At 41.1% G+C, this 21,030-nt stretch overlaps 1 protein-coding gene across 8 annotated transcripts in view; it reads left to right on the top strand.

The window, feature by feature from the left end:
* The window catches only part of STN1 (STN1 subunit of CST complex), a 66,887-nt gene that overhangs the window by 12,994 nt on the left and 32,863 nt on the right, over nucleotides 1-21,030 (top strand). For 4 of the 8 annotated variants that reach the window (XM_040486347.1, XM_040486343.1, XM_040486341.1 and 1 more), the window contains exons 4-8: nucleotides 1,180-1,248; nucleotides 6,541-6,714; nucleotides 7,456-7,570; nucleotides 11,545-11,719; nucleotides 17,967-18,089. In XM_040486347.1, coding sequence (XP_040342281.1) covers nucleotides 1,180-1,248; nucleotides 6,541-6,714; nucleotides 7,456-7,570; nucleotides 11,545-11,719; nucleotides 17,967-18,089 — 656 coding nt within the window. The remainder of the gene's footprint in view (nucleotides 1-1,179; nucleotides 1,249-6,540; nucleotides 6,715-7,455; nucleotides 7,571-11,544; nucleotides 11,720-17,966; nucleotides 18,090-21,030) is intronic. The other 4 variants (XM_040486344.1, XM_040486349.1, XM_040486345.1 and 1 more) reach the window with 4 other exon arrangements.

Raw genomic sequence — 21,030 nt, 5'->3', positions numbered from 1 at the left:
TGTGTGTGTGTGTGTGTGTGTGTGTGTGTGTGTGTGTGTGTGTGTGTTTCATTAAGGATAAAATAAGCCAAAATTATTTATGTGAACAAGATAGAATTATTTGCCATTATGAAAATAAAACTTTGCCCTTCTGCAATATACTTGGCTTTCCTTACATCCCCTGCAGTGTTAAGGACTGGGCAGAAGTTTGTTCACAAAGAGAAGTCCATGTCAGAATATTTGGGGTGGTCTGTCTTGGTAAATCATAGAGCTCATGAGAGAGCAAATGGTGAGAGAAGAAGGCTACCCTCTAAGTGCCTCTCACCACAGACCATGTCAGCGCTGCCTTGTTTCACCGTGGGAGAGCAAGGCCACTTTTGCATGTTGCGTTCATTGAGATTTTTGTACTTAACTTCCTGAGGACCCCATTTTTAGGAGAGGTGTGGTCAAGAATCAGCAGTACCCTTGGAGCACCTGAGTGGCTCAGTTGGTTAAGCATCCAACTACGGCTCAGCTCATGATCTCACTGTTCCTGGGTTCAAGCCCTACATCAGGCTATGCACTGTTGGCACAGAGCCCGCTTGGAACTCTGTGTCTCCTTCTCTCTGCCCCTCCCACCGCTTGTGTGCACGTGTTCTCTTTCTCTCTCTGTCTCTTTCTCTCTCCCTCTCTCTCAAAATAAATAAACTTAAAATCATTAATCATCAGTACCCTTGAGGCAGGGGAAGTGAAATGTTGACTACATCCTGTTAGGATCGTGTTTTACATCAGCATGTGCAGACAAGCAGTTTTAACTCCTTGGCATACTGTGAGAGGTTACTTCTAAAAATAGAAGGAGGGGCACCTGGGTGGCTCAGTCGGTTAAACGTCCGACTTCGGCTCAGGTGATGATCTCGCTGTTCGTGGGTTCGAGCCCCACATTGGGCTCTGTGCTGACAGCTCAGAGCCTGGAGCCTGCATCAGAATCTGTGTCTCCCTCTCACTCTGCCCCTCCCCTGTTCATGCTCTGTCTCTCTCTGTCTCTGAAAAATAAATAAATATTTTAAAAAGTTTTTTTTTAAGTAGGAGAGTTTTATAAGGGTTTGACCAAGCAGGCTATTGAAAAATGTCATTTTTTGGTATGGCAAAATCCAGTGTTGGTGTACTGATTCACTAGCAGTGCCCAGATCTCTCTTCTACCCTTTTATGCTTCTCTTGCAGTGGATGACAGCACTGGAGTTATAAACTGCATCTGCTGGAAAAAGTCGAACAATACCGAGTCTTCCTCAGGTACTTTTATGTGACACACTGGTTTACTTTTCAGCTAACCAGTGGTTTTTACTCAAGGTGGTTCATCACAACAGCTGTTGGGTTAAATTTTCACATTTATCCGCTGGTGAATTCTGTTGATCAGCTCGAAGCACTGTGCCCGGAGCTCTGGCTACTGTGCAGACTAATATCCTAGAAGAGCTAGTTGTGTTTGTTTCTCCCTTCTCTTTAGTGCTCACTTCCTCCTGAGCCTGCAGGAGTGTGACGTGGCTGCTGGGAATTCCAGCGTTTCATTTTTACCGTGGCAGCTATTACGTGAGTCGAGATGTTTTAGCTTATTTGCGAGTCAGGTCAGAACCCCCTTGCTCCAGGCATATCCCTTAACCAAACAAGATTTTGAAGACTTTTCCTCGTACATGATTGCCACTAACTCTGTGCTGCCATGATCCAGATTTTCTGAAATCTCAAATATACCAGGAATTCTAACGTTGATGAGAAGGTAAGATAGAATTCCTTTGAAGTTAGCTCAATTACATAAACTGAAAAGAAACTTTAAAATCATATATTGAACACATTGACTGTAACTGAAATACCATTTGGAATTCCTTGAGTATATTTTAATAGTTCTTACTTGTTTTTTAAGTTAAGTTTATAATATCAAAAAATGGTAGGCAGAACTGATGATCATTTTTGGTTCTAGAGGAGCTACAGAAACTGGGACCTTGTTTTTCTGTTTTATAACATACACGGCATGGTGCCGTATACAGTGGGGTTATCACTAAATATTGCCTGCTATAACATCTAACTTCTGGCATCTGTCTCCTTCAGTGATGCGTGGTGCCTTTCCTCTTTGCCGTCACCTGTCCGAATCTCAGCTTCCTAATTTGTCCCAACCAGTGGAATGCTCCTTTGCTTAACTTTCTGACATATTTACGTTTGGAATATGGCCATCAGTTTCATATAACTTCAGTATTCCATTTCCTAATTTGGGAACATCTTAACCATTGGCACTAATTTGCTTAGGAAGCTTTGTAGATATGGGGCGCCTGGGTGGCTCAGTTGGTTGAGTGTCCGGCTTTGGCTCAAGTCATGATCTCACGGTTTGTGGGTTCAAGCCCCACATCAGACTCCCTGCTGTCAGTGCAGAGCCCACTTTGGATCCTCTGTCCACCCCCCTCTCTGCCCCTCCCCTGCTCGTGCTCTCTGTCTCTCAAAGATAAATAAAAACATTCCAAAAAAAAAAAAGAGGAAGCTTTGTAGATAAAAGTTAAAAGAGACAACAGGTTTTTATGCAGCTGCCTCACAGGCAAGAAGTAAACCTATAAGACAATCAGATATTTGAATTTGCATATATGTCTAGGGTATTAAAATCACTTGTGGATTTATGGTTTTTGTGTTGTCAGAATCTCGTTTCAGACTATGGAGCGGCAGACTTTTTCTGTACAGAGTCAGCTAGTAAATGTTTTCTGCTTTGTGGGCCATGTGCTTTGAACCTCAACTATTCAATACTGCCATTGTAACTCAGAAGCAGCCATACACAGTACATAGGTGAATGGGCATGGTTGGGTTCCAATAAAAGTTTATTTACAGAAACAAGTTGTGGGTGGATTTTGCCCATGGCTTGTAGCTTGTAGACTCCTGTTTTGGACATTGTTTTAATTTTCAAAATCAACTCTTTTTTTAAAGAATGATACAGGAATATTATATAACTCCTATATAGTAATTTTTTAAGATAGAATGGCTACTGAGTGAGATTTTTAAAATATTTCTAAGTAGATGAATAGATGAACAGTCACAGCAGGTAGCCTTAATTGGAAATTTCTTTGAGGATAAAAACAAGAGGGTATGAGTACAAGGAAAAAAACCTGGAAATTATTCTCGTCGCGTTATATATGAAGAGATATTTTTCAGTTGTTCTGGACTAGCCCCTTCTCTCCTTTTCATTTAATTGCCCTCAGTTTAAAAGCTTTCCCCTGGAAAGTGGCCAATGAAGACTAATTTTTTTAAACAAAATTTAGCCTGAGTCAAAATCGTGTTCCAGCCCGTTAAGGTATATAAGAATATGATATTAACTCCTATAAATGTCCTGTTGAGTGCACCATTTGGACTTAACTTTGGAGATAAGTTAAGAAAGCTTGGCCTTGATACTAGAATTTTAGAGGGGGTTTATCTTCCAGGATGGAATAGGCTTTTTAAAATGAAATTCTGTCAGGCTCCAGCCGTCTCATTACATTCACTAATTTACAGAGCGTGAGCCCTTTCAGAAATTCGGCCCACCATTGAAATGAACGCTGGGCCTCATTCTCAGACCAGCCGTTAGTCTGATTATTTCAGCAGTGCTGCATGAAGCATTTGTTATCAAGTGTTTTAAATTCAGTCGAAGCAGAAGAGGGCTTGAGAAATAGGAACACAGATGGAATAACCTTTTAAAAAGTAATACTTGGGGTATTTTCTGAAGAAACCCAGTAAGCTAAGTAACGTTAATGCTGATTGCGTCTAGATTCCTAGGTATTGGTTACTGGATACACAAAGTGCTCTGTGCTCTAGAGGTTGCCGTTTCCCTTGGTAGAGTCGATGTGCTACAAGAAAAGTAATGCCTTTGCTCTTTACAAAGCCACAGTTCTCCAAGTTGTATTAGATTAAAAAGCAGAAAATGTGATCACCAGGCTAAAAGAGAGATTTGTTCACTCATTATAGGACCGCTAATATATGACAGAGCTAAAATAAGACAACAGCAGGAAAGACATCAGCATTTAGCAAATGTTATTGGTTCAGATAGAGGAAAATATTTTCAAAAGAGGTAACTGCGACCCCTGTCTTTCAGCTTACATGGCATAAGGAGATGAAGTTATATATTTATTGCGTGAACATGGGGGTATATATGTTAAGCTCTCCTAAGTCCCTAGCTGTTAAAGCACCAAACACTTTCATCAGTGACAATGGGATAGGCTAAAGATCTTTTCACACCTTTATGTAGGAAAATAAAGTCAAATAAGCATAGAAAAGCAGTGGAATGCGGAGGGGTGTATATAATCAGCACACTGATAAAGCTTCCCCCCCAGTTTTTCAGAAGTTAACATAAAGTATACAAAAGACATGAATAATATATTGAATGTATAAGATGATTTCTGTACATAAAGAAATACAGAGAGTAGATCATCTTATATATATACATATATATATATAAATCTTATATATATATATGTAGATCATCTTATATATATACATATACATACATACATATACATATACATCTTATATATATATATAAATATATATATATTTATATATATATAAAATAGCCTGTCTGGCAGTTTATTTATTTTATTTATTTTTTAAATTTTATTTATTTATTTATTTATTTTTAAATATATGAAATTTATTGCCAAATTGGTTTCCATACAACACCCAGTGCTCATCCCAAAAAGTCTGGCAGTTTAAAAGCAAAATGAAATATCATGGAACCACGTATTTTTTTAAGGTAGTAAACATCCAAACAAGTGAAGCCAGAATAGGAGCTACAAATGTGCTTGCGTGCTGGTGACACCTTGTAAAAAGAGAATGGTTTGTTTTTTTCTGGCAAACATTCTGACAATATGCAATGAACTTAAACCTGTTTTTACTTTCCTATCCAGTAATTCCCAATAAGACGCCAAAGAAAACAGTATAATTTTGTCTAGAGGATTTAACTGTTCATTTTTACAAATAGTTGACATTTATAGAATATTTCCTGTGGATCTGAAATTGTGCTAAGCTCATGATGGAAGGGTTAACTTAGATCATATATAACAACTCTGTATATGAGGTGGACTCCATTGTTATCCCCATTTCATAGTTGAGGAAACTGAGGCACAGTGAGGTTAAGCAGCCTGCCCAAGGTCCCACAGCTAGTTAAGAAATGAACTGAGATTTCAGCCAGGTCTGTCTGACTCCATTACCCAAGTGTTGACCTCTAGGTCCCATCCAGTGCTAGCGATAAAAAAAAACAAAATAAAAAATTATACAAGGGAAGGGAGAATGAAATATTCAATGAGACTAAACGAACTGTGGCATATTAACGTGACAGAATGCTTGATTATAATTTAAAATGCTAGAGTTGTGTGGATTCTGTGGATATGTGTGAATTTAAACTTATGCCAGGCAGAAAATGAGAACACAGAATTGTTCACACACACTAGCTGTAACTGGGAAATGTGAGTATACTTAGGAGAAGGCAGCAGAGAATAAAGAATAGCAGGAAGGCACTAGAGTCAGAGACTCCTGGAGTTAAAACTCCATCTTGGTTGCTAACTAGTTGTTTTACTTTGGGCAAGTTGCTTGACCTCTGTGGCTCTGTTTCTTCATCGATAAAATGGGGCTAATAATAAATAGGTATAGTTGTGAGGATTAGATGTGCTAATCCATTGTAAAGTCCTTAGAATAGCACCTACAGTACCCAAATATTCATGGCTATGCTTATTATTTAACTCTTACAATTTGAAATTAAACTTAAGTGATAGAAAGTATTTAGAATTGAATGTGCATTGGGTTCTTTTCACCATGCAGTTGTATGAGAGAGACAGAGAGAGAGAGAGAGAGAGAGAGAGATTACCCCAGTTACCCAACAAAGATGAGAGGTAAGAGTGAGAGATTGGGGTGTTGAGCACCTAGGTGGGAATCAGCCTGAGGCACATTTGCCTTCCCCATAAACAGAACTGCAAATGAAGACTCGTGGGCCCTATTCCTTCTATGCCAGACTTGTCTTCCTGCACGCACACTTTAAATTTTTTTTGATGTTTATTTTTGGGGGGGGGAGGGGCAGAGAGAAGAAGGAGAGACAGAATCCAAAGAAGACTCCAAGCTCCAAACTGTCAGCACAGAGCCCGACACATGGCTCAAATTCACAAATGGCAAGATCATGACCTGAGCCGAAGTCAGATGCTTCGGCTGAGGCACCCCAGTCTGCAAGCACGCTTTAAGGAGTTTAGAGCTGTTGCCACCAAGCCCGGCTGAACTCATACAGAATTCAGCTCAGGACCGTGTAGAGCCCTTTGACTGCACTGGTGATGCAGGGGTAGGAGTGAGAACGGAGCCACGCCAGTACTCACCCACTTGGATTTATCAGGCCTTCTAGACTCCCTTCCTTCCACCCTATTTCTGAATAATTACAACTTACGCCTTCTATTCAGCAGAGGACTTCAGAAGGTTACATAGATTTTGTGCGGTAGAGCAACTAATCAGAAATAGAATGAATAGATATGTTGGTCTTTCCCCAAAACTACCTCACAAATGTGGTGGAGTGATTGTGTTATGCATTTGTCTCTTTTCTTCTAGCCCTATTAACGACAGGTGGTCCAACTATAGGGGAGCTGAACTTAACCTCACAGCTTAAGAAGCTGCAAGAGACCATTGAGCAGAGAACAAAGATAGAAATTGGGGACATTATCCAAATCAGAGGTTATATCCACACATACAGAGAAGAACGAGAAATTCGTGTCACTACTTATTGTAAGCTCAAGTAATTTCTGCCACATTGGTTGTTATTCTGGGTGTGTGTCCAGTAAACTGTGGGTTAGCTACTAAACTCTGGATTAGCTAAAAGTCAAACTCCTAAAAAGTTCAGATTAAAAAATGTAACTCTGGGAAATTATATTTCATAATATGCTTTCTTTACAAAAGCAGCATTTCTTAACTTTATTTTGAAGAGAGGTAACTACAAATTGGGGAAGAAAATAAATGATTTATTATATATGTCTGGCAAATTGATTTGGGTAATATAATAAAGTACTTTGAAGTTCTAAGTGTCGATCCATTTAGGGCAGAGTGTTCATATTCCTTAAAATGATGGAGATTTCTGAAACACCATTGAGTCCATTAACTTTGAAGGAAAACAGCTGATGAGAAATATGATCGTCCCACATCCTCTAAGTGATACCCTTTGCAGTGATCTGGTTGATTTTGGTTTGGAAATCCCAAGGCTAGCCCCTGTTGTCTGCCATTGAAACAGATGAGTGAAAAAGCAAACATACTTTCCCTGGTTCTAGTCTGCTCCTGGCCAAGCCTGGGATGCTTAGTGCATTGCATGCCCTCTCGAAGGATAAGGGGGAATCGTTTAGTGCATCTAGAATGTATGCTTCCTGGGCACACATAGGGAAGGAGATCCCCTGGGCACCTAGCAACAATCCGGACATGGGAAAGACCTGATCTCATTATAATTTCTCTGGCATATTTTCCCCCATGGCTTGTTAGATAAAGTGGATGATCCAGTGTGCAACATACAAATTGCAAGGATGCTTGAGCTGCCCAGTATCTACAGGAAAGTTTATGACCAGCCTTTCCAGAGCCCAGCCCTAGAGCAAGAAAGGTAAGCTGTGGCCTTTTCACTGCTAGAGATGTGACAATGGCAATAAGGCCAAGCAGTGGGACCCCAGATGCTGGGGTGGGTCTGGGTTCAAATCCTGAACCATCTGCTTACTCACTGAGGGTCTCTGGGCAAGTCTGCTTACTCGCTATATGCCTTAATTTTCGTATCTGCAAAGTGAAGATAATAATAGTACACATATCCTAAGGTGGTTGTGAGAAAATGTACTTGTAATCAGAGTCCCAGAAGGAGGACAGGGAGCAGAGAAAATGTATTTGAAGAAATAACTGATGAGGTTTTTCCAAGTATGCAGAAAACTGTAAAGCTCAATGAGCGCCAAGGTAGGAAACCTAAAGAAAGCTGCAATGAAACATCACAATCCGAACACTACACTGTGGGGGCGCCTCGGTGGCTCAGTCGGTTGAGCGTCCGACTTCAGCTCCGGTCATGATCTCACGGTTCGTGAGTTCGAGCCCCGTGTCAGGCTCTATGCTGACAGCTCGGAGCCTGGAGCATGCTTCAGATTCTCTGTCTCCCCCTCGCTCTGCCCCTCCCCCACTCACATTCTGTCTCTCTTTCTCTCAAAAATAAATAAACATTAAAAAAAATTTTTTAAAAAGAATACTGTGGCACATTATAACAAAAAACTATAAAAAAATGAAACCCATCATTCCCAACCAGGAATGATTTTACTCTTTTGTGCAGGGGTGAAAAAGAGCCAGGAGGAGCAAGGATATATTCATACCCATTAGTGTGTGCATCCAAGAACCCTGAGGGGAGCCTAGAAAACTAGGAACAGTGGCCGCCTAAGGGTGGGAACTGAAACAGGATAAAAAGGATACTTTCACTGTGTACCCTTTAATTTTTTTCATGCGTATATATTACATTTAAAAAACCCTTACATAAAAAAAAAAACAAAAACAAAAAAAAAACTGGGCACCTTAGTGGCTCAGTTGGTTAAATGTCCGTCTGACTCTTGGTTTCAGCTCTGGTTGTGATCTAACGGTTCATGAATTCGAGTCTCGTGTCAGGCTCTGCATTGGCAGCATGGAGCCCTGCTTGGGATTCTCTCTCTCTCTCTCTCTCTCTCTCTCTCTCCCTCTCCCCCTCTCCCTCTCTCTCCCTCTCTCTCCCTCTCTCCCTCCCTCCCTCCCTCCCCCCCCTTCCTCTCTCTTGCCCCACCCTCACTTGTGATCTCTCTCTCTCAAAATAAATAAATAAAACTTAAAAAAAAAAAAACCCAAACTGCAGACCCGTAAAAAGTGAAAGTTTCCTCATTTTCTTGTCTGCCGCAGTACCATTGTCCGGAGGTTACCGCTGTGCATAGGTTGATGTGTATCCTTTTAAACTTTCTTCTTATGTGCATATACAAGCATGAATATTCACTCATATATTTTATGGGTTCTCACTTGCTTTTTTTTTTTTTTTCAACGTTTTTTATTTATTTTTGGGACAGAGAGAGGCAGAGCATGAACAGGGGAGGGGCAGAGAGAGAGGGAGACACAGAATCGGAAACAGGCTCCAGGCTCCGAGCCACTAGCCCAGAGCCTGATGCGGGGCTCGAACTCATGGACCGCGAGATCGTGACCTGGCTGAAGTCGGACGCTTAACCGACTGTGCCACCCAGGCGCCTTTTTTTTTTTTTTTTCACTTACTTTTTTATAAAAATGGGACTGTACCTATATTATATATGCTATTTGGCAGATTGACATTTTTTTTTTAAATCTCATGAATATCATAGTTCCTGTAGTCCTGCCTGATCCTTTTAAACAACCACACAGTGCTCACTGCATGAATTGCCCTTTATGTCAAAAACAAGCATTATTATTGAATAGACCAATTACCAGTAACAAATTTGAATCAGTAATCAAAAACTCCCAACAAACAGAAGTGTATGACCAGATGGATTCACAGGTGAATTCTACCAAACATTTAAGAAAGCGTTAATACCTGTTCTCCTCAAACTATGCCAGAGAAGAGAAGAGGAAGGAAAGCTTCCAAATATATCCTATGAGGCCAGCATTACTCTGACACCAAAACCAGACACACTACAAAAAACTACTGGCCTGTATCTGTGATGAACATACATACAACAATCCTCAACAAAATATTAGCAAACTCGGGGCACTTGAATGGTTCAGTCAATTAAGCAAGCATCCAATTCTTGATTTTGGCTCAGGTCATGATCTCATGGTTTATGAGTTCAAGCCCCACATTGGGCTCCACACTGACAGTGCAGAGCTGCTTGAGATTCTCTCTCTCCCTCTCTCTCTCCCCTCACCTGCTTGCTTGCTCTCTCTCTCAAAAATAAATAAATGAACTTAAAAAAAACTAACAAACTGCACTTAACAGTACATTAAAAGGATCATTCGACCATGATCATGTGGGATTGATTCTGGGAATGCAAGGATAGTTTAATATTCACAGGTCAATCAACATGACACATCAACAAAGGATAAAAATCACATAATCATCTCAGTAGATGTAGAAAAAGCATTTGGCAAAATTCAACATCCATTCATGATAAAAACTCTCAACAACACTTTGAGACGGAACATAGCATAGTAAAGGCCACACATGAAAAACCCACAGCTAACGTCGGTGGAAAATAGAGTTTCTCCTCTAACATCAGGAACAGGAACAAAGAAGTCCACTGTTGCCACATTTATTCAACATAGTATTAAAAGTTCTAGCCACAGCAGTCAAACAAGAAAAAAAAAAAAAAAAGGCATCCAAATTGGTATGGTAAGGAAAAAGTTAAACTGTCACTATTTGCAGATGACATGATACTATACATAGAAAATTTTAAAGATTCCACCAAAACAAATTATTAGAACTGATAAATGAATCCAGTAAAGTTGCAGTATGCACAATTAATACACAGAAATTTGTTGTATTTTTATACACTAATAACAAAGTAGCAGAAAGAAAAATTAAGAAAACAGTTCCATTTTCAATTGCACCAAAAAGAATAAAATACCTAGGAATAAACTTAACCAAGGAGGTGAAAGACCTGTACTCTGGAAACTATAAAACTTTGATGAAAGAAATTGAAGCTGAAACAAATGAAAAGATATTCCATGCTCATGGATTGGAAGAATTAATATTGTTAATAATGTCTCTACTACCCAAAGCAATCTACAGATTCAACACATTCCCTATAAAAATGCTAACAGCATTTTTCAAAGAACACATAATCTTAGAATTTGTACTGAACCACTAAAGACCCCAAGTAGCCAAAGCAACATTGAGGAAAAAAAGAGCAAAGCTTAAGGTAACACAATCCCAGATTCCAAGATACACTACAAAGTTATAGTAATCAAAAGAGTATGATACTGACACAAAAACAGACACATAGATCAATGAAACAGAATAAAGAGCCCAGGAATAAATCCATGTTTCTATCCTCAATTAATCTATAACAAAGGAGGCAAGAATATACAATGGGGAAGAGTTTAAAAATAAAAAAATTAAAAACAGACATACCATATGAGCCAGTAATTCCACTATTGGATATTTACCCAAAGAAAAGAAAAACACTAATTAAAAAAGACATAAGCACTCCTATGTTTATGGCAGCATTATTTATAGTAGCCAAGATATGAAAGCAACCTAAGTGTCCTTCACAGGGGGGATGGACAAAATGGGTGAAGAAAAGTAGGAGATACAGGCTTTGGGTTACAGAAGAAGTCACGAGGATAAAAGATACAGCATAGGGAATATAGTCAGTGGTATTGTAATAGCATTATATGGGGACAGATGGTAGCCATACTTGTGAATGTAGCATAGTATAGACTTGGTCATTGCTATGTTGTACACCTTAAATTCATATAGCATCTTGGTCAGCTATACTTCAATCAACCACTAAAACAAACATCGTATAACGTTGCATTTCCTAGCTGGGTTTCTATTTTATGCACACCAAAAAGAAACAAAGGTGATAGTTCTCTGCAAGCCTTTTAAAAACTTTCCCTTAGCAGCAATCCAGGTGCCCTGGACCTTGCCAATCTCACATGTTTGCTGAGTGAAAAAGCCAAAGAATTCCTCGTGGAGAACAAAGTACAAACCTTTTACCGGCAGGAATTGGAAACTGTGGAATCTCTGCTGTCCCTGGCCAGTCAGCCTGTGACTCACAGCTCCTGCTCTGAGCAGGTAAGTGCAGCATGCTCATGTGAGAATTCAAGTCCCCTGTCCCATGTCTGCAGCTGAAGGGTGTGGGGGAACATGACTGCGGCATTAAGACTCAGAGGGTAGGGGAGCACTTACCGTCGGGGTGGCTCATTCGGTTAAGCGTCCAACTCTTGATTTCAGGTCACGGCATGACCTCAAGGTTCATGGGTTTAAGCCCCAGGTTGGCTCTGCACTGACAATGTGGGGCCTGCTTGGGATTCTCTCTCCCACTCTCTCTCTGCCCCTCCCCTACTCACATGTGCACATGTGCTCTCTCGCTCTCTCTCTCTCTCTCTTTCTTGCTCTTTCTCTCTCAAAATAAATAGTTAAAAAAAAAAGATTCACGGGGTAAATGCAGAGAACAGAGGTTATGGTTCTATTCAATGTTTTTTTTTTAATTTTTAAAAAATTTTTATTTATTTTTGAGAGAGACAGAGACAGAATTTGAGTGGATTAGGGACAGAGAGAGAGGGAGGCACAGAAACAGAAGCAGGTTCCAGGCTCTGAGCTGTCAGCACAGAGCCCGACGCGGGGCTTGAACTCATGAGCTGTGATATCGTGACCTGAGCCGAAGTCAGACGCTCAACTGACTGACCCACCCAGACGCCCCTATTCAGTGTTTCTGTTCTGGAACAGAACAGAACTTGAAATGAGAATATGCACCTGCCCTTTTACCCTCCTCACTTAATCTCAGTCAACTTAATCTTTAGGTAGGAAAAAACAAAAAGTCTAAGGTTCATAGTACTTAGATCTTTGTATTCACTGAGATGGATTTAATCTAAGCAGGAGCCAAATGAGGGGGAAATAAATGAGAAGAGGTAATTATCTTTCCAAGATTATTTATTGATCAGCAGGATGATTCTCGAACTGAACAAAGGTTTTTAATGACTTGTTATCTCTTCATCAAAACAAGGTTAACCTGTCATGTTTTGAGAGTTTGAATAAAGACCCAAGTTGTATTCAGTCTAGTTTATAAGTAAAAATTTCTAGGAACACGCCAGAAATTTCCTACTCCTCCAGGAAAGAGCTGTCCCTTTTTTTCAGGTGAACTTAAGTTGTTTGGTGTTTACTTATTCACTTGGAAATGCTATTACTTGAAACTTTTGTTTTAGGCTCCCTTTCATTGCAATTCTTGGGTTTTTTATTGTTGTAACACAATTTATATTTACTTATTTTATTGATTCTACCAGGAAATGTCACCTTCTTATCTTCCCTATTTGCTCTGATAGCCACCTACTTCCTTACTATGTTATCACCCTGTTTTCATATCTCAGGATCTCACTGGTATTTATTTGTGCACCTGCCTATTCCTCGGCCAGAATTTAAATTCTGTAAGTGTGGAGGTCTTGCCTCTCTTGTTCTTTGCTCTCTAGAACCATAGCCTAGAATAGGGCTGCCATAAAGTAAGTTCTTTTTTTTTTATTTAATTTTTTTAAAGTTTATTTATTTTGAGAGAGCACGAGCAGGGTAGGGGCAGAGAGAGAGAGAGAGAGGAGAGAAAGAAACCCAAGCAGGCTCCACACTGTCAGCGCAGAGCCTGATGTGGGACTCAAACTCACAAACCATGAGACCTGAGCCAAAATCAAGAGTTGGATGCTTTACCTAGACTGAGCCACCCAGGTGTCCTATAAAGTAAGTTCTTAATAATCATGTGTTGGTTGAAGGAAAGAATAGTTTTTTAAAAATTTAAATGGTCCCTGGAGCGCCTGGTGTCTCAGTCAGTTGAGCGTCTGACTCGTGATTTGGGCTCAGGTCATGATCCCAGGGTCATAGGATCAAGCCCCGTGTTGGGCTCCGTGCTGAGTGTGGAACCTGCTTAAGATTCTTTCTCGCTCTCCTTCTGCCCCTCTCTCCCCTGCTCAGGCGCTCTCTCTCTCTCTCTCTCTCAAATAAAATTTTTAAAAAAATTTAAATAGTCCCTGAAAGTATCTAGTTAAAAGTAAGTTTCCTTCCCATCCTCCCTCCTACCCCCTTTCTCCAGGGATAAGTATCATTACTAGTCTCATGAATATTCTTCCAGTGACAGTCTGTGCATTTGTTAACTAGAAGTAGTTCTATCCCCTTTTTTTTACACAACTGGTGGCATGCTAAACACTAATCTGTACCTAGCTTTCCATGTCTAGCATGTCTTACAGATCCTTTCCTAGCCATATATATAGATTTGCCACTATAATAATCTTTTGTTACATGTACCATAATTCATTTAACCATTCTCTCCATTTCTGGCATGGAAGTTTTCCGATCTTTTGCCATCCCAACAGGGCTGCCTTGAATAGCTCTGATAGGTAACATAAGTTATTCCTTGTGATTCTGGTGGAACAGGTAACAGGTCCTCATCTTGACCTCCGAGGCATGACCACTGCTTCTCAGTTTCGTTCATGAACCTAATTATCTCTTCCTGGCACCTGGCTGTGTGCCCGGTGACCCACAATTTCATTCGCAGAGATGAGGTATTGTGTTTCAGGAAACAGCCAGGTGGAGAGGGTCGGGACTGGCCACTTTGTTCTGTGCCACTGTTGCTTCTAAGCAGTTGGGGCTGTCCAGCTGTCTGCAGACAGCAAGATTAACCTTCTTCCCATTTGGTCATTTAGAGGAGGCTCCCTGCCAAGTCAGCCTCCTAGCACTTTTGACCACTCTGTCGGCATGTTCTGAAGGAAACTTTGAAGCCGAGCAAAGACCACATTCTTCCCATGAACCCACTCTTCTGTAGAGAGACTTGAGGATTCTCTGAGGGCTCCTCCATTCAAAACAACCGTGGGGAACTTTTGGCATGATATCTTTTTGAAAATGCTTAGAGCAGAAACTTGTGTCTGCCCAGTCATGTATGTTGAAAAAGAAATGAATGTGGCACTTTGTTTTGTCTTTGGAAACTATTTTTCCATCAATTATGGATTATTCCTTCACATGACTCTGGGGAGGTCAGTGTCATTAAATTGAATTCTGTTTCAGAGAGCCTGGGAGACTAAGGATGCTTTACAGTGATGGTGAAACCCTAGATCCTTCAGCACTTTTCTCTTGTCATACAGATGAAAGCTTCACAAAAAAATCATTGTGATAGTATTATAGTTTAGAGGCAAGGGAAGAGTGGGTTTCAGTGTTTTCCCCCTTTCTTTTTTTCCATAGTGGCCCTTCATAGCAAATCTAGAAACATGATAAGCAGACCTTGCAAAACCATTGTTTCTTTGACAGCTGGATAAATGTGGTTTGTTTGGGAATGAGGACTCTATATATATTTCAGAGATCCACCCAGTTCCTGACCTGGGGCTAGGAGAAGCCTGCTAAGTCTCAGCACGGTCAACCAGTCACTGTTTTTGTCTCTGTGCAGTTTCGGTTTCCTGAATCAGATGAGCCCTGTCATTGCTCTTTGGAAAAAGACAAGAAAGACATAAATCCCAGGCCAGGCAAAGCTGCTGGCCAGAAGAGATGATTGGAGGCCTTACCCTTGAGACTGTGACTTTATAACCAGCAGGGAGATATGTCTTGAGGTCAGCCGAGGCAAATGTTTTTGGAAAGGAAGCTTCGCACATTGTTTATATTTACAGAGAGCCTTTTCTGTTGGGTCCTCCTCCTTCACAGCTGAAACTGTGCTTTTAATCTCACGGTGCTAGCACATGTCTTCCTGCTGCCTGAGCTTACTGAAATCTGGGAGGAGGAACCGAACTTTCTGTGTGGGCTGGGGATAACCAGGAGTCCTTTTTAATGATGGCAGTAACCATGTAACAATCATTTTTAGTTTCCAGTTTATTTCTATCTTGATAAGAGACGTAATAAACTCGACCCTTAGGGTCCTTATATTAAATTGACTGAAGAAGATGAATTTCCTTAGAATTATGAAGATTGAGCAGTTGTAGAAGTTTTGTGGGAGAGTCTGTTTTCGGTTGACAGTGCTTCCCCTAAGTAAGGGCACTCAACTTTGCCTGAAGCCCCCCCCCCCCACCGCCCCTGAATTAAAATATGTATGGCTGAGAATTGCTAGGTAAGATGTTTATTCTAACAGATTGATTTTCTGCCCGTGGGAGTCATCACATAGTTGTTGGCCTTATTCTGCCTTCAGAGAATGGGTGCTGTTGTAACCTGGAATGTTTGTTAATTTTTTAGGCCCTAATATTCTAATGATCAGGTGCTCTAGCTTGTCTAGCTAGACATTAATTAAGAATGTTAGACTGTCCTCTTCAGCCCAGGGGAGCATATCTGTGTACCATCACTAGAATCCTTTAGATTAAAACAGTGCCTCTTTAGAAGGCCTCTTCTAGAAAGAGAGTGTTTCTTTAGGGATGCAGTTATGAATGCTCGAGGCCGTTGGGGGTTTCTTTCCTTTCCAGTCACTTGGAGGAAATGTCATCAGCAAATCACAAGCACGTTCTCTCTTTAGCATCTGTGGGAACTGCCCCAGATAGCCTTCACGAGCATTCTTCTTAAGGGGTAGGACTTTGCCTTTAAACACTTTTGTAGAAGCTTTGCCTTGTGTCTTTGGTGGTCTCATCTTTTAAATATCTTGACAAATTTCTGTCATGTTAAAAATGGATCTGTACCTTGAAGAACAATTGTTCACCACTTAACTTTGTTTTAGGAATGGACTGAAGATCCCCAGTGGAATAATAAAAGGGATACAGCCTCCATAATGGGGTATTTATTTCCCATTCATTACACAGATATCTTATTAGTTATCTGTTGTGTGCCAGAGAGGAGGTGGCCAAGTTGAAATAAAGTCCCCGACACGGTAAGCTTGCAGTCTAGTTAGGGGGGCACAGTTGAAGGCCTAGCTTCCTTGGAAATAAGACATAGGATGAACCTGGTAATTTGTCTGGGTAAACCCGTATCTTAGAGAAGAGGAGAAATGTTGAAACTGAGGAGATAGAAAACTGACAACAGCCGAGGTTCCTTCCATGTGGTCTAGAACCCCCTCTGCCTTCAGCCCCATGGACCCGCCTTTGACAGGTCTCCACATAGCTATTTGCCTCTCTTTAAAATTAAGTTGGAGGGGCACCTGGGTGGCTTGGTTGAGCACCCAATTTTGGCTCAGGTCATGATCTCAGGATTCCTGAGTTCAGGCCTCACATCGAGCTCGCTGCTGTTAGCACAGAACCTGCTTTGGATCCTCTGTCTCCTCTCTCTGCCCCTGCCCTGCTTGCACTCTCTCAAAAATAAAATAAAAATTAAAAAAAATAAACATTAAATAGACTACTTAATACTTTTTATATCCTGGAATCCCCAACTTATTTCAATATGTGTAAAATTCCCTGAAGTCCTTAGGAAGAGATTACATATAGCCATAATTTTAATGAAAAAACTGACCTAATATGTATATAATGCTTTGGACCTGAATTAAAAAAAATAAAATCAAAGATTATCTTTTTGTTTAGGAAAGAGTTCTATCAAAACCCACATGGGAATAGAAGTAATTTTAAATGTTCAAGACATATAAACCACATACTTAAATTTAAGTATTATCTTTTTGATTTTCCATTTCATATTGTAGAATTAAATAAAAAAAAACAAACAAACCCACAACCAAAGTATGGAACAGTTATCAAGCATGATCCTGCCTGAGCAAACTTCCCAGGCCTCCTTTTTTTTTTTTTTTTTTTAATTTTTTTTTTCGGGGCGCCTGGGTGGCGCAGTCGGTTAAGCGTCCGACTTCAGCCAGGTCACGATCTCGCGGTCCGTTGAGTTGGAGCCCCGCGTCAGGCTCTGGGCTGATGGCTCGGAGCCTGGAGCCTGCTTCCGATTCTGTGTCTCCGTCTCTCTCTGCCCCTCCCCCGTTCATGCTCTGTCTCTGTCTGTCCCAAAAATAAAAATAAACTTTAAAAAAAAAAAAATTTTTTTTTTCAACATTTATTTATTTTTGGGACAGAGAGAGCATGAACAGGGGAGGAGCATGAACAGGGGAGGGGCAGAGAGAGAGGGAGACACAGAATCGGAAACAGGCTCCAGGCTCTGAGCCATCAGCCCAGAGCCCGACGCGGGGCTGGAACTCACGGACCTCGAGATCATGACCTGGCTGAAGTCGGACGCTTAACCGCTTAACCGACTGCACCACCCAGGCGCCCCTTCCCAGACCTCCTTAAATGTCACCATCCTGCTAGGCCACATACCTGGATCTTTTTGACTCAGCAGATTAAAAGCCTGTTGGGTGACTTCATAAACCAGCTGGTCCAGGGAGTTACTCTTAGATGCTGTAAGATGGGACTTACCTCTTTTCTTCTTTTTCTTTTTCTTCTTCCTACAGGTGGATGTTAAGAATGAAACCACTTCCAAGGCAATTCATAGTATATTTAAGAATGCTATACAGCTGCTGCAGGAAAAAGGATTTGTTTTCCAGAAAGATGATGGTTTTGATAACCTATACTATGTAAGAGACCTGCAACTTTAGTTTTTTCCTTCCTACCTTCAATCACAACTGTATTCATTCCTTAAGAATACCTAGAATTCCTATTTACTGTTTTTAAAAATCATTAAGGAGGTATGTAAAATGAGGAGCAAAGGACAGCCTCATCTAAGGTGCCATTTGTCCTTGTAGACACTTGTCTGTGCATTTACACATGTACATCTATAGATGCTTCTGTGCCTTTTTTTGTGATTATCCTATGGATCAGACTTCTCAACATTAACACTGTTTGGGCCAGATGGTTCTTTGCTGTAGGTGGCTTTCCTTTGCACTGTAGGATGTTTGACAGCATCCTGGCCTTCATTCCCTAGAGAGCAGTAGCAGCCCACTCCCCCCACCAGGTATGACAACTTAAAACATCACAGGACATCGCCAGGGGTGCCCTGGAACAGTTGAGAACCACTGCTCTAAATAATGCCTGGCAGGGAGCCTGGGTGGCTCACTCTGTTAAGCATCTGACTCTTGGTTTCAGCTCAGGTCATGATCTCACAGTTTCATGAGTTCAAGCCCCACATCAAGCTCTGCGCTGGCACCATGGAGCCTGCTGGGGATTCTCTCTCCCTCTCTCTCTGCCCCTTCACCACTTGCACTGTCTCTCTCAAAATAAATAAATAAAAACTTTAAATAAGTAAACAAGTATTGCCTGACAAGTTTTGGGGGTACCAAAATAGCACGCCACGGGCATCTTTCCATGTTAGTACTTATAAATCTTCCACAATCTTTTTGACCTTGCGTGGTATTCCATATTCTGGGTACTTGCCATACACTTTTAGCCACTTCTTTCTGATGGACATTTATGTTGATTCTAACTTTTGCTCTCACAGATAGTGTTGCTGTTGCTATGTTTGCATAACTCTCTTTGTGAATTCATGTAAGCATTTTGGTAAGATTCGCTCTTAAAGAGGAATTGCTGGAGCAAAGGGCATGTACCTTAAGCATTTGGCCAACACAGTCTGATTGGCCTGCTAGAAGGCTCTACTAATTGACATTCCCACCAGGGGTACAAGCGCTTGCTTGCCTCATAACCTCCAGAGTTAAAGGTTCACCTCTCACTGCTTAACTTTAATAATTGAAGGAGCCAAGCTTTCAGTAAAAACAGGCTTTCTCATGACTGTTGCTCGTAGTGTAGATGTGGCTTCAGTCATGAGCAATTCTAGAGGCAGTTCAAAATTGTGAGGACTCCTAGAAGTCTTTGTATTTACAGACGTGATTCTTGAGGGGAAGCTTTCCTTAATAGGACATTTTCATGATGTTGATTTACTCTAGTTATTTCCCCACTTTAGAGTGCTTTTTTTTTTTTAATTAAGATACGTTTTATTTAAAAAAAAATTTTTTTTAAGTTTATTCATTTATTTCCAGAGGGAAAGAGAGAGAATGCAAGCAAAGGGGAAGGGCAGAGAGAGGGAGAGAGAGAATCCCAAGCAGGTTTGCACTGTCAACGCAGAGCCCCCTGAGGGGCTCGATCTCACAAACTGTGATATTATAACCTGAGCCGAAATCAAGAGTCGGACGCTTAACCAACTGAGCCACCCAGGCGCCCCAATTAAGATATATTTAAATACTATTTGAGCAACTTAAAAAAAAATTTTTTTAAGTAATTTCTACCATCCAGGGTAGGGCTTGAACTCACAACCCTGAGATCAAGAGTCGTATGCTCTATCAACTGAGCCAGACATGTGCCCCTGAGTAACCTTTGAAAAGGGTATTCTGATCTTTGTAAGGTGGGTGCAGACCACCTCCTCCTGGCATGGAAAGGCCTAGTAGGGTTGGAGAATCCCATGCTAGGCAGCTCACCTCAACATGCCTTCCCCCACATCCCATCCCCTCCTCCCCCTCCCCTGGTAGGCTCCAGAGTTGGCCTTCTGTGTCTGCAGAAAGCAGCTACATGACTACAGGCAGCAGGCCAGGACTGAGGTGTGGCAGGGCTAGGGCACTTCCTCCTGTGAATCAGTGTGAACTGGAATGGGGTGATCAAGCAATAATGGCTCTTTTCCTCAGCAGAACCATCCGCCTTCTCTGACTTCACTCCTCCCCTTCCACCTCCTCGTCTGTCGTAGAGGTTTCTGTTTTCCTGAGGGCCTTGCCTCAGGGAAAATAGTTATCACTGTGATGTAGATATTTCTGTTTGTTTGGTAGTTTCCTGCTTTCAACAGCTCTCACCCCCATTACCTTATTTGCTCTTCACAATAACCTTGTGAGTCAAGAGAAGGCAGGCGTTGTCAGTATCCCCATTCATTCTAAAATCTGATCATTTTGTAAGTCTAGTTCGACAATTCCTCATACATGTATGTATTTGCATGATTTTTTTGTTTATTCCTTTCTTCCTCTTTTCCTTCCTTCCTCTTTCTCTTTTTTTTTTTCTTTTTGGTTTTTAGATTTACTATGGAAGGAAGATGAAACCCATTTGGTTACTGCTTCCTTCTTACTTGAGCTGGTTGAGAAAGGAGCTTTGTTATTTTTGCCTTTAAGACAAAGTGTTTCAAGGGATGGGCTAGATTTACTCTCTTGCTAGCCTTTCCTTACGGTTTTAATTTCATTTGTTTTCCTTTGTGGTTGGGAGTAAGAAGAAAATTAATGAGACAGGAGACTTGTGTCATTCCCAGAGGAAGGAGTCCGGGTTGGAGATCAGACTTTGATCACTTGTGTCTCTCTTTCAATATAAAAACAAGTGAGAAACATCAAGAATGTGTTACAAGTATTTGGGAAGAAAACTGCTCCTTAGAAGTGTAGAATTTCAGGGGCGCCTGGGTGGCTCAGTCGGTTGAGTGTCCGACTTCGGCTCAGGTCATGATCTCACTGTTTGTGGGTTTGAGCCCTACGTTGGGCTCTGTGCTGACAGCTCAGGGCCTGGAGACAGCTTTGGATTCTGTGTCTCCCTCTCTCTCTGCCCCTCCCCCACTCATCC

This window comes from Herpailurus yagouaroundi, unplaced genomic scaffold, assembly GCF_014898765.1.
Source record: "Herpailurus yagouaroundi ecotype Mexico unplaced genomic scaffold, PumYag 163, whole genome shotgun sequence".
NCBI classification, from domain to species: domain Eukaryota; kingdom Metazoa; phylum Chordata; class Mammalia; order Carnivora; family Felidae; genus Herpailurus; species Herpailurus yagouaroundi.
The sequence above is the reverse complement of the archived record's forward strand: the minus strand, read 5'-3'. Positions and strand labels throughout refer to the sequence as shown.